General features: G+C 37.1%; 2 protein-coding genes across 2 annotated transcripts; both read left to right on the forward strand.

Moving 5' to 3' along the window:
- The first annotated feature begins 13693 nt into the window (after positions 1-13693).
- LOC116181660 (ribonuclease P protein subunit p14-like) lies at positions 13694-14235 on the forward strand. The gene is made up of 2 exons (XM_031502050.1): positions 13694-13852; positions 13907-14235. Exons 1-2 carry the CDS (start codon positions 13827-13829, stop codon positions 14196-14198), a joined length of 318 nt encoding a protein of 105 aa, XP_031357910.1. The 5' UTR covers positions 13694-13826; the 3' UTR covers positions 14199-14235.
- On the forward strand, positions 14162-14772 carry LOC116181649 (mitochondrial intermembrane space import and assembly protein 40-B-like). The gene is made up of 2 exons (XM_031502039.1): positions 14162-14443; positions 14497-14772. The coding sequence occupies exons 1-2, from the start codon at positions 14200-14202 to the stop codon at positions 14649-14651; spliced, it is 399 nt and encodes a 132-aa protein (XP_031357899.1). The 5' UTR covers positions 14162-14199; the 3' UTR covers positions 14652-14772.
- The last annotated feature ends 8704 nt before the right edge of the window (positions 14773-23476 follow it).

Raw genomic sequence — 23476 nt, forward strand, 5'->3', positions numbered from 1 at the left:
ATCTATAAAAATTGTATCAGTTCTATTAAAATATGCTTTTGCGTGCCTTCTACATTATGCCATTAGATAAGCACAGAGTAAGAATAAAGAACAAAAGACTTTCACTGCTTTACGATCGAAATAAAAAAGGGGAAAAGGAGTTAATTTGAAAAAATCTCCTGTGTCTGCATCTTGCATACGGTTCGGCATTAGATATGTATTTTTATTTAGTTGCTTTTTTATTGCTGTATCTATATCATTCCGTATCAGATTTCGTGTGCAGCGTAAGCTTCGCTGAACACACAAACCCCATAAAAATATTCATATGTTCTTTATATGTGCTTCACGTTCTCTATTGTTCGTTTAGGTAAAGTCGCAAAAAAAATGCGAAACCTGACGACGTGTTCGAAAATAAAGAGAAAGAGCTTCAGCGTCGCATCAAATCAAATTACCCTTTGAATTTCATCTTTGATTCCACGTTTAACTGCGTTTTCTTTTACCTCCGTAAATAGTATTTTCTTATATATTGTTCCAGCGACCCATTACACTTCTTTTGTGTTTGCAACATTTGTGCATGCGAGATGCATGTACCATTGTTTAGCTACTGCTGTGTATACAATGTTTAAAAGCATCTCAATTAAAAATTCCTGGAGAGTGATGGATGTGAAATATTCGGTATGCACGTGCATATTTACGACATACTGCAATTAGGGGTGTCTATATGCGCCGTTCAACGTTTAACAGGCGACGATATGTGATACCTTCCATTAATGAAACAATTACTATTCGGTTAACCGCGCGTCAGTACTTTACATATATTGTTGTGATTTTAGCACTAAAATAAGGTTCAAAGCTACATCAAAAACTGACAAAAGCTACGGTCGGGGGACGTATAGTGCAAAAGTACTAGACGCTACCGTAAACGACGCTGAAGATACATGACGATCTAGTCGACATCATGGTGACATGATGTATGTACTTTACGTCAGTGGTACCAGGGATAATTATAGGATAATTCGCTCCTAGGGCAATTTGCTCCCAGAGCAATGGGCTCTCGGAAAACTCGCTCCCTATCCAGCCCTGAAAAAATGCATGTGAGATCAAATTGTTTATGTTATGTATTGATGAATTAAATTAAATGACCTTTTTCACAAATTAAAGGGAAGTTAAAAACAGTTAATTTCAGTTCAAGTAACCGACTCTCAGGATTAACATCGAAGAGGAGCCACCAAATCTTATTTTGTTTGAGAGTATTCCGTATTGTGGCCGATAGGTCTTTGGGAAGAGAATGAGTCTCATCGAATTATTGTAGGCGCGAATTTTCCGGAAGTAGATTATCTTGGGAGCGAATTGTCCGACTGTGAATTATCTGGGAGCAAATATCCTGGTGCGAATTATCCACACACCACTAAGGGCATAATAGCAAAGATTGGCAAGGGCGGAGGAGGAATAAGCACTGTAAGGTCAGAACTTCAAATGCAAACATAGGGTCACGGAATTTCCAGAGAAATTGTAAGCGGAAATTTACGTTAAAGGACATTCTTTGCATACACACGGATAGATGAACTTTGTTACTGTTTATTATTTGAAAAACTTCTCAGTACGAATTTGCACCTATTTGCGGTTATCATTACATCTCTAGCAATAAGACCGACTGAACTGAGTTTATTGTTGAAAATATTGACAATTTTAGTTCAAATTCCACCACTGGATGGGGTTTATTAAATTATAATATTTATTAAATCTCCCGCAGTTTTTTATCTAACGCGTAACGAAGAAATCGCTCGCTCCACACATTTGCTTCCATAGTCAAGGTTTAGGACATAAATACTCCTTTGTGTATATTAAAAAACGTACTTCTCCGGTTAATAAATGGGCGGACGACTTTAGCTTATGATTTGAAACTACCATTCGGAAATAAGGTAACTAATTCAAAATGTTTCAGACCGAACAAATCGAAATTCCATTTTACTTTTTTGCAATCTCTTTCCGATGGCTGAGAGATTTCATCTATCTATTAATCCAACTCTGAATGACCTCCTCTTTTAATTACTGAGAAAGATTTTAAACGCCCACAATGTTCCTGAAAATGGCGATGTCTAAATTTTCTATTGATCAGTGTCGTTTTTTGCTACCAATCATAAACGTTTTCCAAAACCCACGCAATTCCAAAAACTTATATTCAGCTCTTCCCAAGCTAGTGGTTTTATCACATGCATATGTAAGAAAAATGTAAGGTTATTTCCCTCTTAAACCAACAAGCAGACTTCGAGGTGCTCAAACCTTCCGGGGACATCTACATAACAAACATTCCAATCAAAATTGCTACAAAGTGACTACTAAGAAGTTTGTTGTTTAACAAATGCAAAAAATCTGGAGGTTTAAGTTTTGTTGAATTCAAAGGTGGAGAACCAAGACATTACGATATATAGTAACCCAACGAAGGGATGAAAATGACATCCCCTTCCTTCGGCGTCGGCCGAAATCTAATTTAATTATTCCAATCAAACTTTATATTATTCAATTAAGTACAGCCGCAGTATAAAGCAAATCGATGGCATTAACTAGCGTCGCATGCGAATGTACAAGGATGTATGTACATAGCGCATATGTTATCCTTTATCCAGGCGATTACATTAATCATTCCAAACCGGGAACAGTACGTATATAAGCTTCTCGTAGACTATTGAACCGAACGACCTGCCAATATCAGAAATGTACAGATTGATGGTTATATATGCAATGAAAAAATGTTTGATCGACTCAATCATCCATAAATCTTAAAGCGGTTTACATTACGATGCTTTATTACTATAATTACTGCGATGTGTGTTTCTTTTCAAGGGTTGTCTATGTACGGAGTTTATACGCCTAATTTTCAATTATGTGGGGTCTCATATTTCATAAGTTAAATTTTATTTTCCATGTTTACTCAAGTTTGTTTTTTTTACAAACATTGAATTGTAATCATGTAAACTTCTGTAATGGTTCTTCTTAAAAACATACCTACCTCACGTTCTCATAACCGTCCTTCCGTCACACATATTTGGTTTGCGAGTACAACATCCTGAAAGAGGTTAAAAGAGGAGAAAGAAAATTCAATGACCAATTGGTACCTGAGAGTTCAGAATGGCATAGGCGGTATGTCTTCTACACGAGCATACAGTTGTAAAGGAGTACTTTTTATGGAGACTGATGACTTTTGCCATTAGAGAAGATATGCAAACTTAACTAGTGCAACAAAAAGTAAAAAAAGCTTACCTTGCAATTAGTTTCGGTAAACCACCAGGATGGTAAAGATTCAACGGAAAAATATACGACTCGGCTCAAAATTCTTCTGAATTAAGGGCCCTTAATTTGGCACCAAGGACGCACCAATCGAATGACGTTTACTGCAACACATTTATTTAGATACTGTTAATTTGACTTACTTAATTGATCGAATTGAAATTTCTTAAATCGGTAGTCCAATTAACACCTATTGTTAATTTAAATGCTGGTATCATCCGGTGGAGTCCGCGCTATCAAGCCGATAACGGCGCCAACCTGCATGGCCTTGTTTTAATTTACCATAGGAAACCTGCTGGTAATGGCTTATTATTGCTGAAATTTTGAAATATTAATTTCCCTCTTCTTAAAAATGACAAGAACTTTCGGAAGCAACAGAAACCACTGAAATATCTGGACGAGAACGGTTGCAAACGACGGGCGGATTAATTGCAGCGCCAATTACGGTGGCGGCGGCTGAAACACAACTCTAGAAATTAAATAAATTACCTTAAGTTGCTATCTTTATCTAGACCCAACACAAATACTTTCGGCACGACACTTTCGCAACGAAGCGCCTCTTTATACCGGGCGTTCACACACAGAGTGGTCATGAAAACTGATGAAACTGGGTGCTTGCTTACAAATATACCAACCCCTCCACTTCTTAATTACACGACTTCAAATTTGTTCCTAAAACTAAAAAAATCCTCCACATTTTACAAGGTCTGAGGAAATGGTACATGGATCGTCGTCCAATTTCTAACTAATAAAATATGTCTGTCTCTCTATAGATTTAACAAGCAAAAAACAAAAAAAAATCCGACACTCCAGGTTGCACAAGTATTTCGTCGTTACGTTTTTTTTTTTGTTTTGCGTGAACGCTTTTCTTTTTCTACGGGTAGGGCCTAAGGTCACTCCTTAGTTACGTCACCAACTGCCCATTATTCAACATTTTAACTTTGCTACTTCTATTATTTATAAGAATTTTCGATGAGAAGGCATATTTTCAATGAGGGCTATTATTTACAAACAATCGTGTAATATAATTTATTCAATAATCCATCTTTCCAAGCTGAGTCGTATGTTGACGTTAAATCCATAAATACTACTATTAATTTTCCTTGAAAACCTAATTCTATGTATGTAGTTACTGCCAATGCCAAATCTTGATCACAACAATTTCGATTGGAACGGAAACCTGCCTGTTCATTTGGTACAATAATCTTTCTACAATGTTGTAGCATACACAAAACAATGTACTTAATTGGACTATAACTTCACAGATTGTCGTTTGGTTTTCCTCATTTCACGTTTGCTTGGGTAGATTTCCAGATTTAAAAATGTCATAAAATATAAGAAGCAGTATATTTTCATACATTTTTGATGAATTTATTCAGGGCGCATTCCGTGAAAGCCAGATGACTTTAGAAATAACGTTTTCTAATTCTTTTCTCTATCTTGTAACATTGTTTTCCATAGTCGTTTAGATACCCTTTGATAATTCAAACGATTTTAAAGTTACAATTACGTAATTAATCGATTTACAACTGCATTTTCAAGTGTTGAATGTTCTGAAGTTACCTAACTTATAAAGTAGATACCAGCTTGTCCTTCTGGCGATCGAAATTCATGTTTTCCGTTAGATTATTCCATTGGAAACATAGGGACTGGAAACGGCCGTGACCGTCTATAATTTAATGTGCAAAACACATTTGTTTAGTTTACATTATAGAAGCAAACATGTAATCCTATATCTTAATAGGACTATTAATAATGCAATGTAAGTTAAAGCTGAAATTCCGCTTAAAACTTCGTTCTCTCTTACTCACGAAACCGCGATATAAATTAATCGTTCCTCCCCTAAGGCATCGAGTGCGGGCGTGTATAAGCAGCTCAAGTTTTATCTGTTAGTACTCTTGTTGAATGGCGGTAGTCGTTATAACCCTGCAATACATGCGGGGAAATGACCGACATTTTACTTTATAAGTGTGATAAAAATAACATGGTTGCTCATCCGTTCTTAAATTGCATTCTACATTGTCGGCTCTTTTGAGTTTTACGTTTTTATATTTCTTTTGCGGGGTTATTTGACATGGTTTTCGTAACGCATAGAATGCCTTAATGTTATTGCACTTATAGTCTTTAAATTACCGCACTGCTGCGCTGTTATCTCATTTAAGAAGATGACACATAAAATGCCGTTCCACGTTCATTAAAATCTTATCGGATATAGATTAGAAAGAACAGAAAACGACACGCAGTTGCCTAGACTCACGGGTCGGGGTAGCTTAACGTCACGTCAGATCTCTTCTATTAACAAAGAAGTGCAGAATGATCCATCTGAATTTTTACAACTATGGGACTACGAGGATTCAAAAAGGTTTGAAGAAATATCATTTAGAAATGCTGTTAATATGAACATGACAAATGATCATCAAATAATACAAGTTAAAGTGAAAAAAATTCGAAAAAGCTAGAAAGCATGCCCTCATTACCTTTTTCTGTCGATTTCACTGCATGAGTTACGTAAGCCAAAATTTATTTTTGCTCAAATTTGGAAGTAGGTATCCTTTTTATTTGGTTATAAATATAGAACGATTTCCACTAAGGATGGAATTCTGCTTTAATCGCTTTTCCGTTTGCGTAGATATACGTAATCAAACCGCAATAATGGGCAAAGCCCTAATCACCCCAGGCAGGTAGCTTGCTCCTCTCTTAAGCTACCCTTATTATGTTTCTATAAAGATCATTAATATTAGTCACGGATCTTTAAAAATGTCATTAGTTTAATGACGTAAAACGTTATATCTTCTTACCATAAAAGGATCTAATTTTACTTTAATGACATCTTATTTTTAATTAATAGGCTTTAGTTTGACTTTAAGCATCTTTCGTTAGTTTTGTTCTGTAATGTACTTTGTTGTGTATTCAATTGGGATGAATTAGTCGATAATTATCTTAAAGTGTTTATAAAGCAGGAAAATGCACTTAAAACGAACAAATATAGCCTATGTTGAATTGCTGATCATTTCCAATATAATGAGACATACTTGTAACATACTAATCATAGGTACGAGGACGGATTATTATATAATGTAACTGGCTACGAATAAAGTAGCTTTTACTTTTCTACACAACTATGTTCTTTAAATAAGTGGACAAATGAAACAATATAATTCCTTAGTCTGAAACTGAACAAGATTTTGCTCCTTTCATTTTTTGTCTTGTCTGTGATTATAGGCCTGCAGGTAAAAGCATTGTGTCCATTATTCATTATTACAATTGTACCTATTAAAAGCAGTAGTCAAAAGATGGCAAAATCGCTTGTTTACGCACCAATTTCGTTGAAAAAGTAATTTTAATTATTTTGATTATATTAAAAAAAAATGAAGGGAACGGGAAAATTTTGCAAAACATTGCAAATATTAATAAAATGCCATAAAAGGAGAAAATAAAGGGCTACTGTATTTAATAACGGCAAACTTCTTAAAGGCTTAGGATACAGGAAAATTTTTCCAAAAACAGTGAAGAAATAAGTCCACTAATAAATAAAAAAGCTCAACATGTGTAAGAAGACGGCAATTACAAAATATGGTGTAAAGAGGTGGTTGTGTAGAGTAGAAATGGGACACCATCCGCCATTTTGGATTTTGAGACGTTTTCCCGTGGTCGTGGCTTTGGACTTTGACCAAAGGTCGTTTTTTGGAAAAAGTCCTGATTCTGCATATTGAAATGTATAATGATAAACAGTTTAGTTCAATTTTTTTTCATTTTTAGATAGATTTCTCTTATGAAAGGCAGTAGAAATTTGAAAAATTGGATAATGGAACGCCTTTTAGGCAACACTAATGAACCTCCCGTATTACCAGTTGCGTCGCTTGTTGAAAATTGTTTTCGAAAAATGATTGACCAAATTGGTTCAACAATGAACCGTGCTACAGGCTTATTTTGAGTTATCCACAGTAATAGATTACCGATGTCCCGCATAAATATAAAAAAATGTACCCTTGTAACAGCAAACAAAAGCTTGAATTAATTGTCATAAACCTTTTGACGGTAGCCATTTTGTCCGTAAATCTGTGACACTTATTATAAACAAATTGGATGCACAACTTTGATTAATAAATTGTTTTTATACGGAACTTGCTACCATATATTATATGGTGTTAGGAATGTTATTGTACGTTGGAGCGAAACGCTTTCGTAGTAACAAAATATGCACCGAATCATTGAATAAAAATTTTATTCAATGACCGAATCGAGAAAAGGTTCGCTTCGTTATTAATACGCGGCAACGCTTCGCAATATTCACGTTTGAAAATTGATATATCAGCCGTCCGATCGTCTCTGTCACGCAATAAATTTCTTCTTCTGCATGAACCAGCCAGACATTATTAATACTCACGTTCGTTAAACTTGTTAAAAATGGCGACAATTCTCCACGCACTGCGGTTATACGACTTCCTGTTCGGACTTCGAATTAATAATAACATTTCGCGATCTATTCGATCTTTCGCGTTCACAATATGTAAATTTGCACCGGCGCTTCGGTTAAAAATTAATACGCGATCACTTCCAAAATTTTAATCAGAATACCGCTCTCCCACCAGATTTTTACTTCAGTATGCGCCGAATAAAATTAAATGCCCGTTTCTCTGCCATACGTGCAGTAATTACTCTGATAACGGATATGCTGCAATTCTTCCGAAGTCACGAGGCTAGAGCATTACTAATTTCAATACCTAATTTAAAATTGTTACTAAAAATTCATTCCATCCGTATCGCTTCTGTAACCCTCAAATGGTCTTAGTATATTTTTTTAGATTGCGGATGGCTCATTTATTTCTCGTACCTGATTTAATAAGGTAGTGGAATTTCTCGATTGCGCCCATATCTTCATGGTCGTTGGATCTTTTGAAACAGTAAGTAATGGTAGGTAGATTTTTTTTAGATTTTTAGATTTTTTAGCAGAAAGTATACCATGGTGTAGGATTGGTAATTTCAAAATTTGTGTGGAGGTTGTTAGTTTCCATTTAAAGTTTAGCGATCGTCATTTAAATTCTATACCGTGTTGACCGCATAATGGGTTCCGGAAATCGTTGACTCCATCTTGTCGGCGATAAAAGTAGATAATTCCTATGTTAATTACTACTTTTGCAGGGCAGGTGGAAGAGGCAGTCGCATGAGTAATCGACTCTATAACAGAGTCATATACTGTCATATGACGCCGTTACCTATGGCGATTGGGACAAGTGGAAGGATCGGAAGGACACGGGCCGATCTGGGCGGAAAGTCTCAGATCCGATCCCCTCCTCGCAAGAAGGGATACTAGACCATTATGGCACACATTCAATCGTGTTTAAAGTCAATTCGCATTCCCAAATACCTCCCGGACGGGGAGTAGTGGCTGAACTCATCAGATTGCCCTTTCCTCAAACCTGAGGGGCTCGTGGTGGTTTACAGACAAGTTCCTAATGATAACGGGGGAACGGATATGGGTATATATGGTGATCGACCGAGGGCTGACATCAGCTCGCCCCTTGGTTAGCATAGTACCGTGTTTCAGGCACTGCGGAATAAAGAGCGACGAAAGGGTGGACGAGCTGGGTCGCGAAGGCAGTGGTGGGGTCTTCATCGGACTCGAAAATACCCAAGGAATTGCTCCCTTCGTTATCAGGGTCAGGATTAAAGACTAGGTGCCATGCTCAGTGGCAACAAACAACTGCACTCAGACAGTCCTGTGCCTTGGTAACAGAGCCCCTTGGCCAGGGTCTTTTAGGCTACTAAAACGGAATACAAGCCAGATTAGGAAGATCACCGGTGTCTTCACGGGGCACTGAATGGTCACCTGCACAACTTTGGGCGTGTAGGAGAGCCCACGTGCAGGTTCTGTGGCGAGGCAGATGAAACTACCGAGTATGTGGTCTGTCACTGTGGTGCTTTGGTCAGAGATACACATCAGCTCCCTGGCGACAGTTATCTGGAACCGGGGAGGGTGAAGCAACTTAGGCTGAACAGAGTCATATCCTTTATTGATAAGAGCGGACTCAAATTCCTAGTGAAAGCTATAAATAAAAAACCTATAAAGGGAGTGTAAATTGGATACATATTTCGTTATTGGTTTCTCGTCAATATATAAGATGTATGGCAAGTTTTGTATAATTTTGCGAGCAATCAAGTTAGCAAAATATCTTAAAATCAATTTTCAGAAAGAGAGAAAAGGAAAAGTTTTCATTAAATCCATCATCATAAAATTTATGTTCAGCGCTAACTGTGGACCAGTTTAATAATTTTACTGAAAATATTGGAATTCATATCAGTAATTTCGATATTTAATTTCAAAGAAGGGGTGAACAACTCCGTTATATGTTACATGTTAGTGTTACCAACTTTACAAATGTTTTATTTTGCAGGAAATTCATAATATCATCATTCATTCGTAATCACCCGTCATTGATATCGGAGGGTCAAGCACGTGAAAAATCTCTATTCATTTTTTGGCATTAGTCGCAACGAAGAAAGTTTCACCGCCGCCGTTATTTCATACAGAAACGGTGAGATTTTTTCTTAGACAGAAACGTGTTCGTATATTCCATAAGCTCCCGTCGTCGCAATCTCACTTCAGTATTTGAATATACAATCAAATTCCAAACTTGATTCAGGTGTAACACAATCCGTTCTATACAAAGAAATTATTAATAGAACTGAGTTCAATATTTGATGTAGGTTTCACAAAGGAAAAGAGAACAGCGGAAAAGTGCATTATCCTACCGAATTTCCAACATTTAATGTATAGGTATATCAGCTGCAATTCAATTTTCCAAGTTTATAATACGAATAAGTTTCAGTTGGAAATTTCCTGTTTTACGACATGAATACCATCAAAACTACCAATTTTACACGGAAAAATGGAACGCCCGCAATGCCTTTATGTTTCACTGCGCCAGATGATAAGATTTTATGTGGCAACTTTCGAATGGCATTAACAAAGATCTGTTAATTCAACTTTATGTTATGTGATGAATTCCAAACAATCGACGAAGAGCCGTTGAAATGGAACGGAAAATTTGAATTGCAAATTGTTAATGTCGAAATGTATGCCGTATGTCTTCTTAATTCTTGGCGCGCAATAATTTCAGCAGCACTTTCAATTTTATTTTGAAAATTACTTGAATCTTAGTTGCCCTATAACACACGAAACACGACAAATATCTTTTGAAAATGACATCTGCCCTGAAGTATTTTCTACCCTTCCCTAGTAAGGCCACCAAGGACTCGTTATTATTACTGCTTCATACTCGTAAACGATTACAACCCCTAACAACGCTCTCGATAAGGCAAAACTTTGAACTAGGGCGTCTCATTTACAATGTATGGATAGTAAAAAGAAACATCAGGGTTTATAGCTGCATGATATTCGATATTAGGTCCTTCTGTATTTTTGTTATGGTTACGCTAGATTACAAGCACGTATTGGATATTGCAAACGACTCTCGTTTTATGAACCGAACTGTGCGTATTTTATGTTCATCCCTTTTTTCTTTTTAAACCAGCCTATACGGTTTGCATTTTAAACAACTTTCATTATTAATTTTTCGTTTCCCATAAGTTTTCCCCGCCAAATATGAGCACTTTTTTCTTTCTCATGCAGGGATAATTGCTTAACATAATTTAGTCAGATGATATTCGGGAGATTGTTTACAAATTTTGTTTAGTACGGCCTTGTAATTGTTTAACTGTTGAATTGATACATTTGTATTAACTATGAACTATGAATACCAATAATCAAATTTTATCTTTTTACGGCAGTTTTCCTTAAATCGTAGGACGCGTTATCTGGGCAAGGGGGATTTGTAAAATGTTTATTATCAAATTTTGGCCTACGGACTTGCTATAAGTTTAAGACGCAACTATTTTAGATAATCTAAAGATTTATGACTAACAGGCCCTTCTTTTGAAGAACACAACATTGGGTTTTATATTGTATATAACAATTTTTTCGAGTTGCTTGTTTTGATATTCAAATATCAACATCCGAATTATTTGGTATTGAAATTCATTTACAGGTAGTAAGGCGTCCAAATTGAGACCTTCATCTGCAAAAATGTAACGCATGAAATTCATACTCAAGCTTTCTAAATGACTCAGCATGGTGCATTCAGCAGCTTCATAGTCCATTAAGAAACAAGTTTAAATTGTGCACAGCTCTTGTGCAGATAAAGCCCATTTTTTAAAACCGAAATAGCTTAGTAAGTGGTTGCATTATAAGGTAGTAACATGATATATTTATCGATGTTTTCATTCTTGTTAGATAGGTACGTCTCGTCCAAACAATTCATTTTGCCTTTGTGGATACTTTCCTCTGACAAAGCGATTTCGTGATATTCGCTCGTAAAGTTTTGACATAACCAATAGATATATTTCTTCCAGACGTCCCAATCGCCCTTTGTGAGTACCATCCTCCGACAATCTGTTTTTGAGATATAAGGAATTGTCTTAATCCAATCACGATAAGGAATCTAGGAGGCTATGGTTGGTAAAAATTAATTCCTTTCGTAGAGACCTTTCGTTGGAGTACCATGAACGTGTGTTAACCCCCTTCCTCCTATTTTCAAAAAAAATACTTGGTATGCAAATTCTGAGACCAGTTGGTTGTCACATGTAAAAGTCATGCACGTTTTACATTCAAAAGTAGCAACTCAGGAAATAATTCATGGGGCAGCTCTCCCTTAAGGTAGCGAAATTTGATGGCCGTCTAGAACACCTTCAAGGTATTGGCTACATATTGCAAAAAATTCCATGACTTTTCCATGACCATTCCATCCAGACGGACGGACGGACGCAAACAATAGCACATTTTTTTTAACTCTTAAAAACCACGCCGAGCTCACATTCAGAAAGCTCTACCCATGTCCCATGATTTGATGCTGATGAATATTTCGATGCGATATTTTGAAAAAAATAAATATCGTTTCGTAGATAATTGGAAAAAAAGTGAAAATCGCCATTTTTAAAAACTAACGTAACCGAATTGTTCGAATTGATAATGGTGCTTTACACCCCACATTCTTCATGCATTTTGGCTACTAAGATAAAACATCTAAAAATCGAAATAATTTACAAACGGTATGTCTTGTCGGCAAACTTTTTACGGCACAAACGTCGCACTAACCAATGCATCTAATCCATTTTTAAGTGGAGAGCACGTAAAGAAAACTTGAAATGAACGCGTGGAAGGGCTGTAAGAGACGTCAATGAGGCGGGAAGGAGGCACGAGGAAAACGAGAATAACCCGTTAGAGAAATGTGAAGAAGAGCATCATAGAATTGCAAGTAAAGCGTAAGGAATATAGGCTATAAAGCCTTTATAGAAACAATAAACATTTGTGGTTCCTTTTAATATTTTAAAGAATTCTCGGGAAAACACTTTTTTTATTAATTTTGGTGCGTAGAATCCAAAACAATTCGTACTTTTTCGATTAGACTTCTCAATCAAAAGTTATAGACTAGAAACCAATTTCGAAAGAAAATTTAAAGGGCTGTAACTTTTGATCCAGTAGCCCAATCTTGGAACTGTTTGAAATTATGGATTCTACAGGCCACATTCTATAAGAAAATGTTTTTTCCCGGTCGATCTGAGATAGGGAATGCAATCCCGCAGCAAAATCTCAATCTCGGTATTTGCGGGATCGTTAGATGTTAATCCTGCGTAAGAACCTATTACATGCGAGAAAAACAAGACCTGAAAAGTGTCCCTTCTGAGGCCTACTGAAATAGTGCTCAAAAAATAACATGGCCCTATTTTAAGTTACTGTGGTTTTTGAGTCCGACCTTAAAACAGATTTCAATACGAGCTTCAAGAAGAAACCCAAGGGTCGGCTTAAAAATCACGACGAAAGCTTGAATTTATAAGCAGACATAAGACGTCTCCTACTGGTGGCGGACTTGTTCGTCGTTTCCTTATGCTCCTTCTTCTATGCAGATTGCAGCCGACCTAAAATTATGGTTTGGAGAGGTAGAAGTATGTCCATCATGACGCAAAGGTTTCTACAAAACTGACACGACGTTCAGTGAGAAAGGAAATTGCTCGTAATTCCCTAGTTTGCGTTCGCAATTTCTTTCATGTCAAAATTAACGGGACGCAAATGCGAATAGTTCGAACAAGGCAAGTACGAAGTACCTACAATATTGCACACTTATTCTTTCACCTAGCTTCAAAGATACACATTATCTTTGCTAGTTTTTTCTCCAGCAGCCCTGGTAATAACTGGGAAACTTTTACATTTTCAGAAGATGGAAAAATTAAGCATCCTGTATAATATTTAAGGTTGACTTTTAATTGAATCATTCCAACCCCCTTGTATTATTCATGAATGTACTGAATCTAAGAACTTTGCGGAATGTAATACAACTAACGCCACTATACGCCATTCTTTGTAACTACAACAAAGAACTCTTTTACGCACGATGATCTAGTGTTGACATTTACAATACATTTGAATTCATGCCGATTTCTGAATTGTACTAAAATTGAATAAAAACGTGTACATTTTGTACTTAAAGTAATTCTAATCTTAAATGTATTACTATTTAGATGTATCACTGTAAGTATCATTTTACGTAAAGTTTACATGTTTTTCGTAACCTCACTTTTTCAGAGTACTTGCAGATAATCAAGAAATAACACCCGCTCTATTTAAAAATCATATTCTAACTTCCGTGAAGCAAGTGTTTGGCGAAATCGGTGCTGCAGTGCCGTTTGATGTCTTGAAATACGATTCTACACAAAACAGGGCGATACTGCGTGTACCACGGGATCATTACGTAAAGTTTCGTGGAAGCCTCACCTTAGCTGGATATTATCAAGGTGTACTTTGCGCATACACTGTCCATAAGGCTAGTCCTTTACTGCTATCCCTGTTGGGTGATAGTCGAAGTTACGTTCATTAAAATGTCACACTGCCGTAAATTGGGGCCAAATAATAAGGATATTGTAATATTTGCAACTAAAGAGGATCACGCCGTTCCAAGTACGGTGTCTTTACCGGAACCAGATCCGCAACCTGGATTAATTTTGCCTAACGGCGATATTAACTGGAATTGTCCATGTTTGGGAGGAATGGCAACTGGTCCTTGTGGTATCGAGTTTCGAAACGCATTTAGTTGCTTTCATTACTCAAAAGAAGAGCCTAAAGGTAAGTTGCTGCAGGGGTCTGAATTCAATGCTTTTAGGTTTAAATTGTTGTAGGTACCGACTGCTTTGAGCTTTTTAAAACTATGCAAAATTGCATGCAAGACTATCCAACGTTGTATAACAAAGATTTAGCTGATGATGATGAGTTAAATGAGGCATTAGATGAATCGAAAAATGTTACAGAAGATAATAAGGAAAAGAAAACCTAACAGCTCAAATCCGTTAAGATTTATGTTAATTTTAAGTAGTTACAGTTTTTAGAGCGATTTGATGTTACAGGAACTTCAGTTTGAATATTGCAATAAATAAAGATTTCAATTATGTCATGAGTAAATTGGTATGTCTGATAAACCTATGGTAACAATAAACAATTGCAGGTATGGATGCTCCTGTAGGTAATAGACTCAGGTTTTGCTCCTGCTCCAAGATAGGTAGAATTATATAACATTCTCATTTTATCAAGAAATTAAGAATTGAAATCAGTATTAGGATTTATTGAGTACTTCGAATATAAAACTTTTATGTTTGACGGAGTACAGTCTAAAATTGTAAACCGTTACAGCAAAACCACAGTACTTATGATTGATTAATTTTATACTCGTGATGTATTGTGTGGGTCCATATCTCCGTTGTTTTTAAAGACATTACGGTTTTCACAACCTTGTGTCACTCTTTTGTGAAATTTAACAGATTCAAATCTAGCTACGTTTTGTTTCTGAGATACAGGATGAAAACGAAAAGTTTGACTTTTTGGGATGTTATCATGTCTCTACCCATGTAAGATAGAAAAAAGATAAAAAATGCCTATTTTAGTTATTTTTATTTATTATTTTATTTTGAACCACCATTTCTGGGATTTGACCCAAAGCAAAGAATACTATGTAATTATGGTTACTCTTTTGCCCATAGTATAAATGCAAAACCATGTAAGTAATTATAAGTAGGTACCTATTATATGCATAGAGTAAATTACTCTATGGTATATCTTAACGTCAATTTTTTGCATTCTTTTTCGTGATTACAATTATCACAAATTCACAACCTATTGTAACGTTATTTATAAATTCGGGTTCGATTTATATCAATATTTATTAAACAAAACTAAAACACTATAAAAACCGTACAATTTATATCGATTATTATATCACACACACTTCGCAATTTATTTCAGATTTTCGCGCTCGATGTTTCATACGTACTCGTTCCGTAGTAGACTGCCGCGATGTTCGGTCCGCAACCATTTATACACGCAAGCAATGTAAGTCCAGTACATTCTCGAATACGCGTAGAAAATTCCAGAGAATTCTGGAGCATTTCCGTTACACTGCCCCCTTCTTAATTCTGGACGTCTCGTTCAGAAACTGCGTTAGTATTACTTTTTAATGCCTCGTGTCGGAATCTGCAGTCAGAGCCTGCTCGACAAACACCTTTCTTGAAAAAGTAACAGTCCACAGTTTTGCGGAGGGTCGTCCCCTGTGGGTTGAAGCAGCATACTGTAATTCGAACGCTAGTGTTTCTAAAAATCACTTCGATCATGGTTCGCACTATCTTCCAGTCCAACCCATCTAAACCACATCCAATCTTCGGGATCGCCAAGCTATTTATGTCATAGTATGCCATGAGTTTCTTCAAGTTTTTTTAAAGCAGACCAAAGGTTTTCATAGGTGGGTTTGCCTTCTGACGTTTTCTTTGAAACCAAGTAGAACAAAGAGCGTTGACTATCTTCCAAGCGCAGTACTTTACCCACTCGTGGTCTTTGCTTTATCAACTCGTCTATTCTTCCAAATCTTTTCCGGAATACGGAAGCTATACCTCTACCCATGCGAAGGTCTTCGGCGACACAATGGGCGATGGAAACGTTAACCGGAAGCTCAAAAATATTTTGACAAATTTCCTGAGTAACGCCAAATCGAGCTTTCTTCCGCTGGGCGTAATTTGACATAAAATCGTTAAAGTTTGGCTCGATCCCAAAGCTGCGTTCCTCTTCTCGAATACCTCTAACTTCTTCGTTGTTGTTGGATCCGGCATATCGTGCGAGTCGATTAATGTGGACAACTTTCGGTTTCCGGTGGTTCATTCTGATACGATATATCACGTCATTTATTTTCTTGATCACCTCATACGGACCTTCCCATTGTCTTTGTAGCTTGGGAGAAAGACCTCTTCGCCTCTGTGGATTGTGCAGCCATACCAGATCTCCAGCTTCAAAAGTTTCATTGGCCGAGCGGAGGTTGTATTGATTTTTCATGCGATCGCTGGCAATCTGAATATGACTTCTAGCCAAGTCGTGAATATCGTTCATCTTCGCCTTTAGTTGGTCAACATAATTTTCACCTGCGACATATTCTTCATGGGGTTTACGCCCAAACTCGAGATCACATGGAAGGCGTAGTTCACGACCCAACATAAGGCAGGCAGGAGTCTGACCCGTGGTCTCGTTGACGGCTGATCGATATGCCATAAGGAACAGTGGAGGTACTGGTCCCAATTTTTCTGATGTTCTGCCACGACTTTTGAAAGATATTTACCCATCGTTCGATTCATTCTCTCCACCATTCCATCTGACTGAGGATGCAAAGGTGTTGTTCTGGTTTTATTGGCTCCTACCAATCGACAAACATCTTGGAACAAAGCCGATTCAAAGTTCCTTCCTTGGTCTGAATGGATTTCTATAGGAACACCAAAACGTGTAAAGAACTCCTTTACCAACACTTCTGCAACTGTTGCTGCCTCTTGGTTTGGAATGGCGTAAGCTTCAGTCCACTTTGTGAAATAATCCATAGCGACTAGGATATATTTATTTCCGCCATCTGTCTCGGGAAACGGTCCTGCGATAACGATAGCAACTCGTTCCATCGGACTACCAACGTTATACTGCCTCATGGGTGCCTTCTTCTTGGAAACTGGTCCGTTTCCAGTAGCACATAACTCACATTTTTGACACCATCGCCGGACATCTTCTTTACGGTTGACCCAATAGAATCGCTCACGTACCCTTTGCAACGTTTTCGTAATACCAAAGTGTCTCCGGAAGCGCCGTCATGCAATTTTCGCAATACTTCCGACACTTTGCTTCTAGGTACTACTAATTGCAGCGTCGATTCGGTGCCATCTTCACTTTCAAAGGTCCTATACAACAGGTTGTCTTTCAGAGTCAGGCTATTCCATTGGCCCCAATAACTCTTTACTTCAGGACTTGTGGCACTAATGTCTTGCCAGCCTGGTCTTTGTCCGTGGCGCATCCAATTCAGAACAGTTTTTATACTTGGGTCGTTTTCTTGGGCCGTTTTGATTTCGCATGGCTTCCATTCCTCACTCTCTACAGTTGTTCGTCGCAGATGGCCAATCTTGTCTTCTATTTTAGAACAATGTGTGCAGTTGTCTTTGCACGGTCTTCTTGACAAAGCGTCTGCATTATTGTGAACTTTTCCAGACGACGTAATGTTTACAGTGAAGATCGGGGCTTTGTTTCTGCAGGTCGACGATAGCCCCTTCCTGTCGACCTTTCTTAGTTTTCCGACTGCTGTAATGGTTTTTGGCAGTTGCGGCGAACGTGTCCAATCTCGCCGCAATTCCAACATCGTGGTTCACGTTTCTTTGCCAGTGACTGTATTGCTTTATTGACCTTTTCTTCCATTACTTTACTGACCTTTTCTACCACTACTTTACTGACCTTTTCTTCAAAACTTTCAGAACCACCTTCCTCTTCGATGGTTCTTACCCGGCTGTCACTGCGAGGTTCCACCATACGTACTCGCGCACTTCCATGACTAGCTTCATGGCGGCTTCGAATTCTACCGCATGGGCCAAAGCTTTCTCAATTTTGTCGTGCCTAGCCAGTCTCAAAGCCTGCTGGGCATCTCCATCACGAACGGCATCGATAAATGTTTGTACAGTCAGTTGATCAAGAAAGCTCTCCGGTGCCGTAGGGTATGCCAATCGAATCAGTCTAGCGATGTCCGCTTCAAGTTCCTGCAAACTTTCTCCAGGTTTCTGCATTCGGTTCTTGACTTGGGCATAGTAAACTTGCTGAAGGTGTCTATCGCCATATCGCATTTCGAGTCGCGCTACTATTTGTTGGAAGTTCTGTTGATCCTCGGGGATGGTCCGCAACACATCCAGAGCATCTCCTCTCAGAGCAAGAATCAGGGCTGTAGTTTTGTCTTGAAGAGTCCATTTATTTGCCGCAGCCGCTGCTTCAAACTGTCGAACGTACGTGGTCCAAGGAATCTTACCATCAAAAGTAGGTGGCTTTACTCGGGCTTGCTGAACGTCGCCTTCTACTCTTGTATTTGTTTCTGGGTCGACCTTCTTGTAATGAGTAGACTGTGGCACCTCAAGAAGACGGTCCATCAGTAATTCATCTGGGGCACCACTAGTACGCTCTTCCGTAGTCAGTCGCAAGAATTGCTCGCGCAGCTCTTCATACTTGTGCTCAATCTCAACGAATGTTGCTTTAAATGTTTTGGAAACTTCCGTAATTCTATCTTCAACTTTTTCTTCAATTGATTTAGAGACTTCTTCGATAATCTTTCTAGAATTTTCCTCCATCTTCTCGAACTTCTCTTGAATATTTCTAGAATTTTCTTCATTAATCTTTCTAGAATTTTCTTCCATTTTCTCGAACTTCTCTTCAAAATTTCTAGAATTTTCTTCATTAATCTTTCTAGAATTTTCTTCCAACTTCTCGAACTTCTCTTGAATATTTCTAGAATTTTCTTTATTTTCTCGTTGCAACACCTGTTGACCATTTTGGATTTGCTGGAGCAAATTGAGCATCGTTTCTTCCATTTTAGTTTTAATTAATTTAATTAATTCCACACCTGACACCAATGTAACGTTATTTATAAATTCGGGTTCGATTTATATCAATATTTATTAAACAAAACTAAAACACTATAAAAAACCGTACAATTTATATCGATTATTATATCACACACACTTCGCAATTTATTTCAGATTTTCGCGCTCGATGTTTCATACGTACTCGTTCCGTAGTAGACTGCCGCGATGTTCGGTCCGCAACCATTTATACACGCAAGCAATGTAAGTCCAGTACATTCTCAAATACGCGTAGAAAATTCCAGAGAATTCTGGAGCATTTCCGTTACACTATTTTTATTTAGCCATGAACCAAAAATAAAACCTGATGAGTGTAAATTTAACCCGAGATTTAACCAATGCAGCAATGTTTAAATCGCCACAATGAACATTGCTGGTCATGAAAATCCTCAGCAATTTCAAGAACGGCGACCACCTCTTTGCTTATACGCTTCTAACCGATTTTATTGATAACAATGTTCCTGTTCGTCATTTTGGACGCAATAGGTACCTATATGGTTTCATCAAGATGGCGCAACGCCCCATATAATACTAGGAGGGTTGGGGAATGCTTATATGTTCCCCAACAATATTATTGCTAATAATGACGACATAGGTTGCACAGCGTGGTCACCCAACCTTTCTCCCTTGGACTATTTTTTTGGGGACAATGAAAATTGAAATTTACATTGTCAGCTGACCTTGTTGCACTTCGTCCAAGAATTGCCCCACAATTTAGGAAAAGGGTGGCGCTCTGCTTAGGCGGATTAGGAGGTGGGCAATTTGAACATGTTATGGTGTTACATATAGGTACGTTGAATTGAATATTATTTATTCTTATATGTATTTTGTTCTAAATTGAATTATAATTTTCTGGGAAAACGAAGGTTTAATTCTGTTAAGGATTTGTTTTTAATTAATTATTAAATAATTTACATGTAATTACTGATAAGACTCATAATATTTTACATCATATATGCTATCAATTATAGCAATAGCACATTTAATTAATTAATTTATTTATTTATTTTATTTATCTTACGGGAGAGGTCCCAAAAATTAAAGTTTTGTGTACAATTCACATTATACAAAAGGTAATTATACTTAAATTACTGGAAAAAAGGAAATCAAAAATAAATACAGTGAGCAGTAATAAACTAACTAAACTAACATTGGTAGTATGATTTGTCGACATCATTTAATAACAATTTAAGATTATTTCTAAGTTCAGATAGACTAACTCCGATTATTTCAATTTGCGGATAGGAGTTTGCGAATCGCATCATTCTTATTATCGGGGAGTGTTGTAAATATAACGTTTTATACAGTTTTATACTAAAAGATTGATTAAACCTAAGAGTTCTTCCAGGAACATTAAATGTTATTAATTCAACTAAATACGACGAGTCAATACAACCGTTTAGAAGTTTATGAAAAAAGACAAAATCGAGAAACTGACGACGAGCAAGCAAAGTATTAATGCTTAATACCGAGGTAAGAGTGGTATGCAAATGAATTCAGACGTAACCTAAACCTGAAGAAACGAAGAAATTTGTGCTGCACCCTTTCGAGTTTTGAAATAGGAGTGGAATAATAGGGAGACCAAACTTGGGAACAATATTCGAGAGAGGAACGAACAAGAGTCAGGTACATTAATTTAAGGATAAAGGGATTGCGAAAGTTTTTTGATAAGCGCGGCATAAATCCAAGTTGTCTCAGTGGTTTATTACAAATAAAATCAATGTGTTTCTGATACGAAAGATCAGAAGAGAAAATAACTCCGAGATCAGTAACGGTAGATTTTCTTTAATTTTTATAATTTTTAATTTAATTTTTAATTTTTAAATATATTCCTGCTCCATCTTCAGTACCCACAGCACGAACGGTTTTTCTCGTACCCTTAATCATCATACTGATGACACGGATCAGGCTGAACTGAATTCGGACCTTTACCCAACACGAGACTGTAGAGTAGGTACGTATGGTCTGTCCCATTTCTCTGTGTTAGACGATATGTGTACCTATTGACTAAAAGTTAAGCCACCAACTCTGGAAAAGCGCTGGGCAGCAGCTAGAAAGCCAAAAGGCTGTTGAAAAACGCGCATTCCCAGCAACACCTCTAATTTTTCTACAACCTTCGTTGCTTCGTAAGCTATGAATGGACATATAAATACATATATCGGAAAAATACGGGACGCCCTGGAAAAGCCTACAGAATGCCTAGAATCTCTGTAATAAGCTCTATAGGTAAATAACGTTCTAACTTTAGAAAAAATCAAAAGGCTATGCTCTATAAAGACCCTATAGAGCTCTGGAAATCGCCTAGAAGATTATGAAAAGCCTCAATGTGTTTTTATAAAGAGGCCTCAATGATCAAGAAGTCCATGGAAAACAGAAAAAAAACACTTAGCGCTTTCCATTGTTTTCTTTTAGTTATTGTTTTCTACCTATACCTAACTCTTGCCAGGAAAGATTGCCGGTCGCAGCACTGCACCTGGTGTCGATCTACAATCTATGTTTTTCTTAAGATGCGAGCGACTTCCGGAATAGAATCGTGCCAATGTTGAACGAAAAGTCTTTTTGTTCAACATTGACACGATACTATCCCAGAAGTCGCTCACATCTTTAGAAAAACATAGATTGTAGACCGGGATCGTGTTCCTTGACCGGCAATCTTTCTTGGCGAGAGGTTTATATGAGACTTCAGCAGTGGACTTTACTAGTCTGATAGGCTGCACCCAAGCTTACCGTCACTTTTACATTGCATCAACCATAAAATGGAAGATTAACGCTGCGCTTATACTAAAAAAGAAAGTCCGTGTACTTAATCCTCTTTTACATCGTGATTTTAGTAAAAACAGTTTCAATTTATTTTGTGTTTTGTTTTATGGCACTTTAGCATTTCTTTCTATTAATTTAAAGTGTTATAATAGCTGCGCAAGTTTTCGTTTTTTCCCTCGTTTTTTCCCATTTGACAAAAACAGTTCTTTAAAAATCAGGACGTAATTATAGACTGTGCTTATTTTCATAGTGTAAAATTCAATGTTGATGAGAAAAAGGGAACTTTCCATTTAGAAAATGAAGTTTTCGCAATATCAAACTTGAGTAACGAATTTTTCCCATGTCTTATTTGAAATTGAAATTGAAATATATTGAAATCACATAAATATTTACCTACATATGAGTGAATTACATCATGCCCAAGATGCGTAAGCGGGTAACTCCTTCGAATAACCGGATAACTGTGTAAATTTAGAATTACATATTATGTAGGTACCTAAATTCATTTTCTGCACTTCTTTAATTTTTGTGCTACAGCTACCTTTTTGAACAGAACACACCCAATCAGAAAGAAAGATGTATTGTAGTAAGGTTGCCAATAGAATATGCATTTTAAACATCCATATATAACATGTGTTTTGCGTGTTGGAATAAAAATATAAAGACTTTTTTGTTGCCGTAACAAGTATATAGCACTTGCGGAATCCTTTGGCTTTTACCACCCCCACGTTAGTAAGGGAGATTGGGATTTTGAAGCACCAGGAATCTGAATCAGACAAAATCTCTATGACGTCGGTATGTCTGTACTCTCATTTCCAGCTAAACGGCTGAACCGATTAGAACCAAATTTGGATCACATACAGGGTGTTACACGACCGTTCGAAAAAAAAAATCGGGTTGTAGAGGGCATCAAAACAAGCACTTTTTCCAAATAAACCGAGGGTCCAACGTGTTTCGTTTGGGAGCCACCCCCCAAAGAGTGTTGAAATCTGCATTTCTTCTTTAATTTTTTTCTCAGCAACCATAAGAGTTACAAAGTCGGGTGGCATGTCTTTGAATAGGTTTTTGGGTATGCTCTTTCCGATTTTGCAATTTTTTTTTCAAAATTCCTACCCCTAAAGGGCGCACCCCTAAACTAGGGTGCAAAAAAAAATTCTGATTTCGACGAAATTTGGTATCTGGGGGTTTTTTAACATGAAAATCACGAATCTGAAATTAGTTTTTGAAAATTCGAAAAAAAAAAGTTCCACTGCAATTCTTGGCGGGACAACGAAAATAGAGATAATTCCACGAAATTTGTTGTGTACATACTAAACGAGTTAAGGAACAAAACTGTCGAACAGTTTTTTAAAATAACTTTTCAAACAAAAGTTATACTCATTTGAATGTTGGTCCTTCGGGTCGCGAAGTGTCCCAAGCCTACTAGTAAGCC

This window comes from Photinus pyralis, unplaced genomic scaffold, assembly GCF_008802855.1.
Source record: "Photinus pyralis isolate 1611_PpyrPB1 unplaced genomic scaffold, Ppyr1.3 Ppyr1.4_LG1, whole genome shotgun sequence".
In the NCBI taxonomy this organism is placed as follows: domain Eukaryota; kingdom Metazoa; phylum Arthropoda; class Insecta; order Coleoptera; family Lampyridae; genus Photinus; species Photinus pyralis.

Excerpts from the sequence above, each read along its gene's own strand:
- LOC116181660 (XM_031502050.1), top strand. The coding sequence starts at position 13,827 with ATGTATTACTATTTAGATGTATCACT. Across the intron at positions 13,853-13,906 it reads TACTATTTAGATGTATCACT|AGTACTTGCAGATAATCAAG; the intron begins GTAAGTATCATT and ends TCACTTTTTCAG.
- LOC116181649 (XM_031502039.1), top strand. The coding sequence starts at position 14,200 with ATGTCACACTGCCGTAAATTGGGGCCAAATAATAAGGATATTGTAATA. Across the intron at positions 14,444-14,496 it reads CTCAAAAGAAGAGCCTAAAG|GTACCGACTGCTTTGAGCTT; the intron begins GTAAGTTGCTGC and ends AAATTGTTGTAG.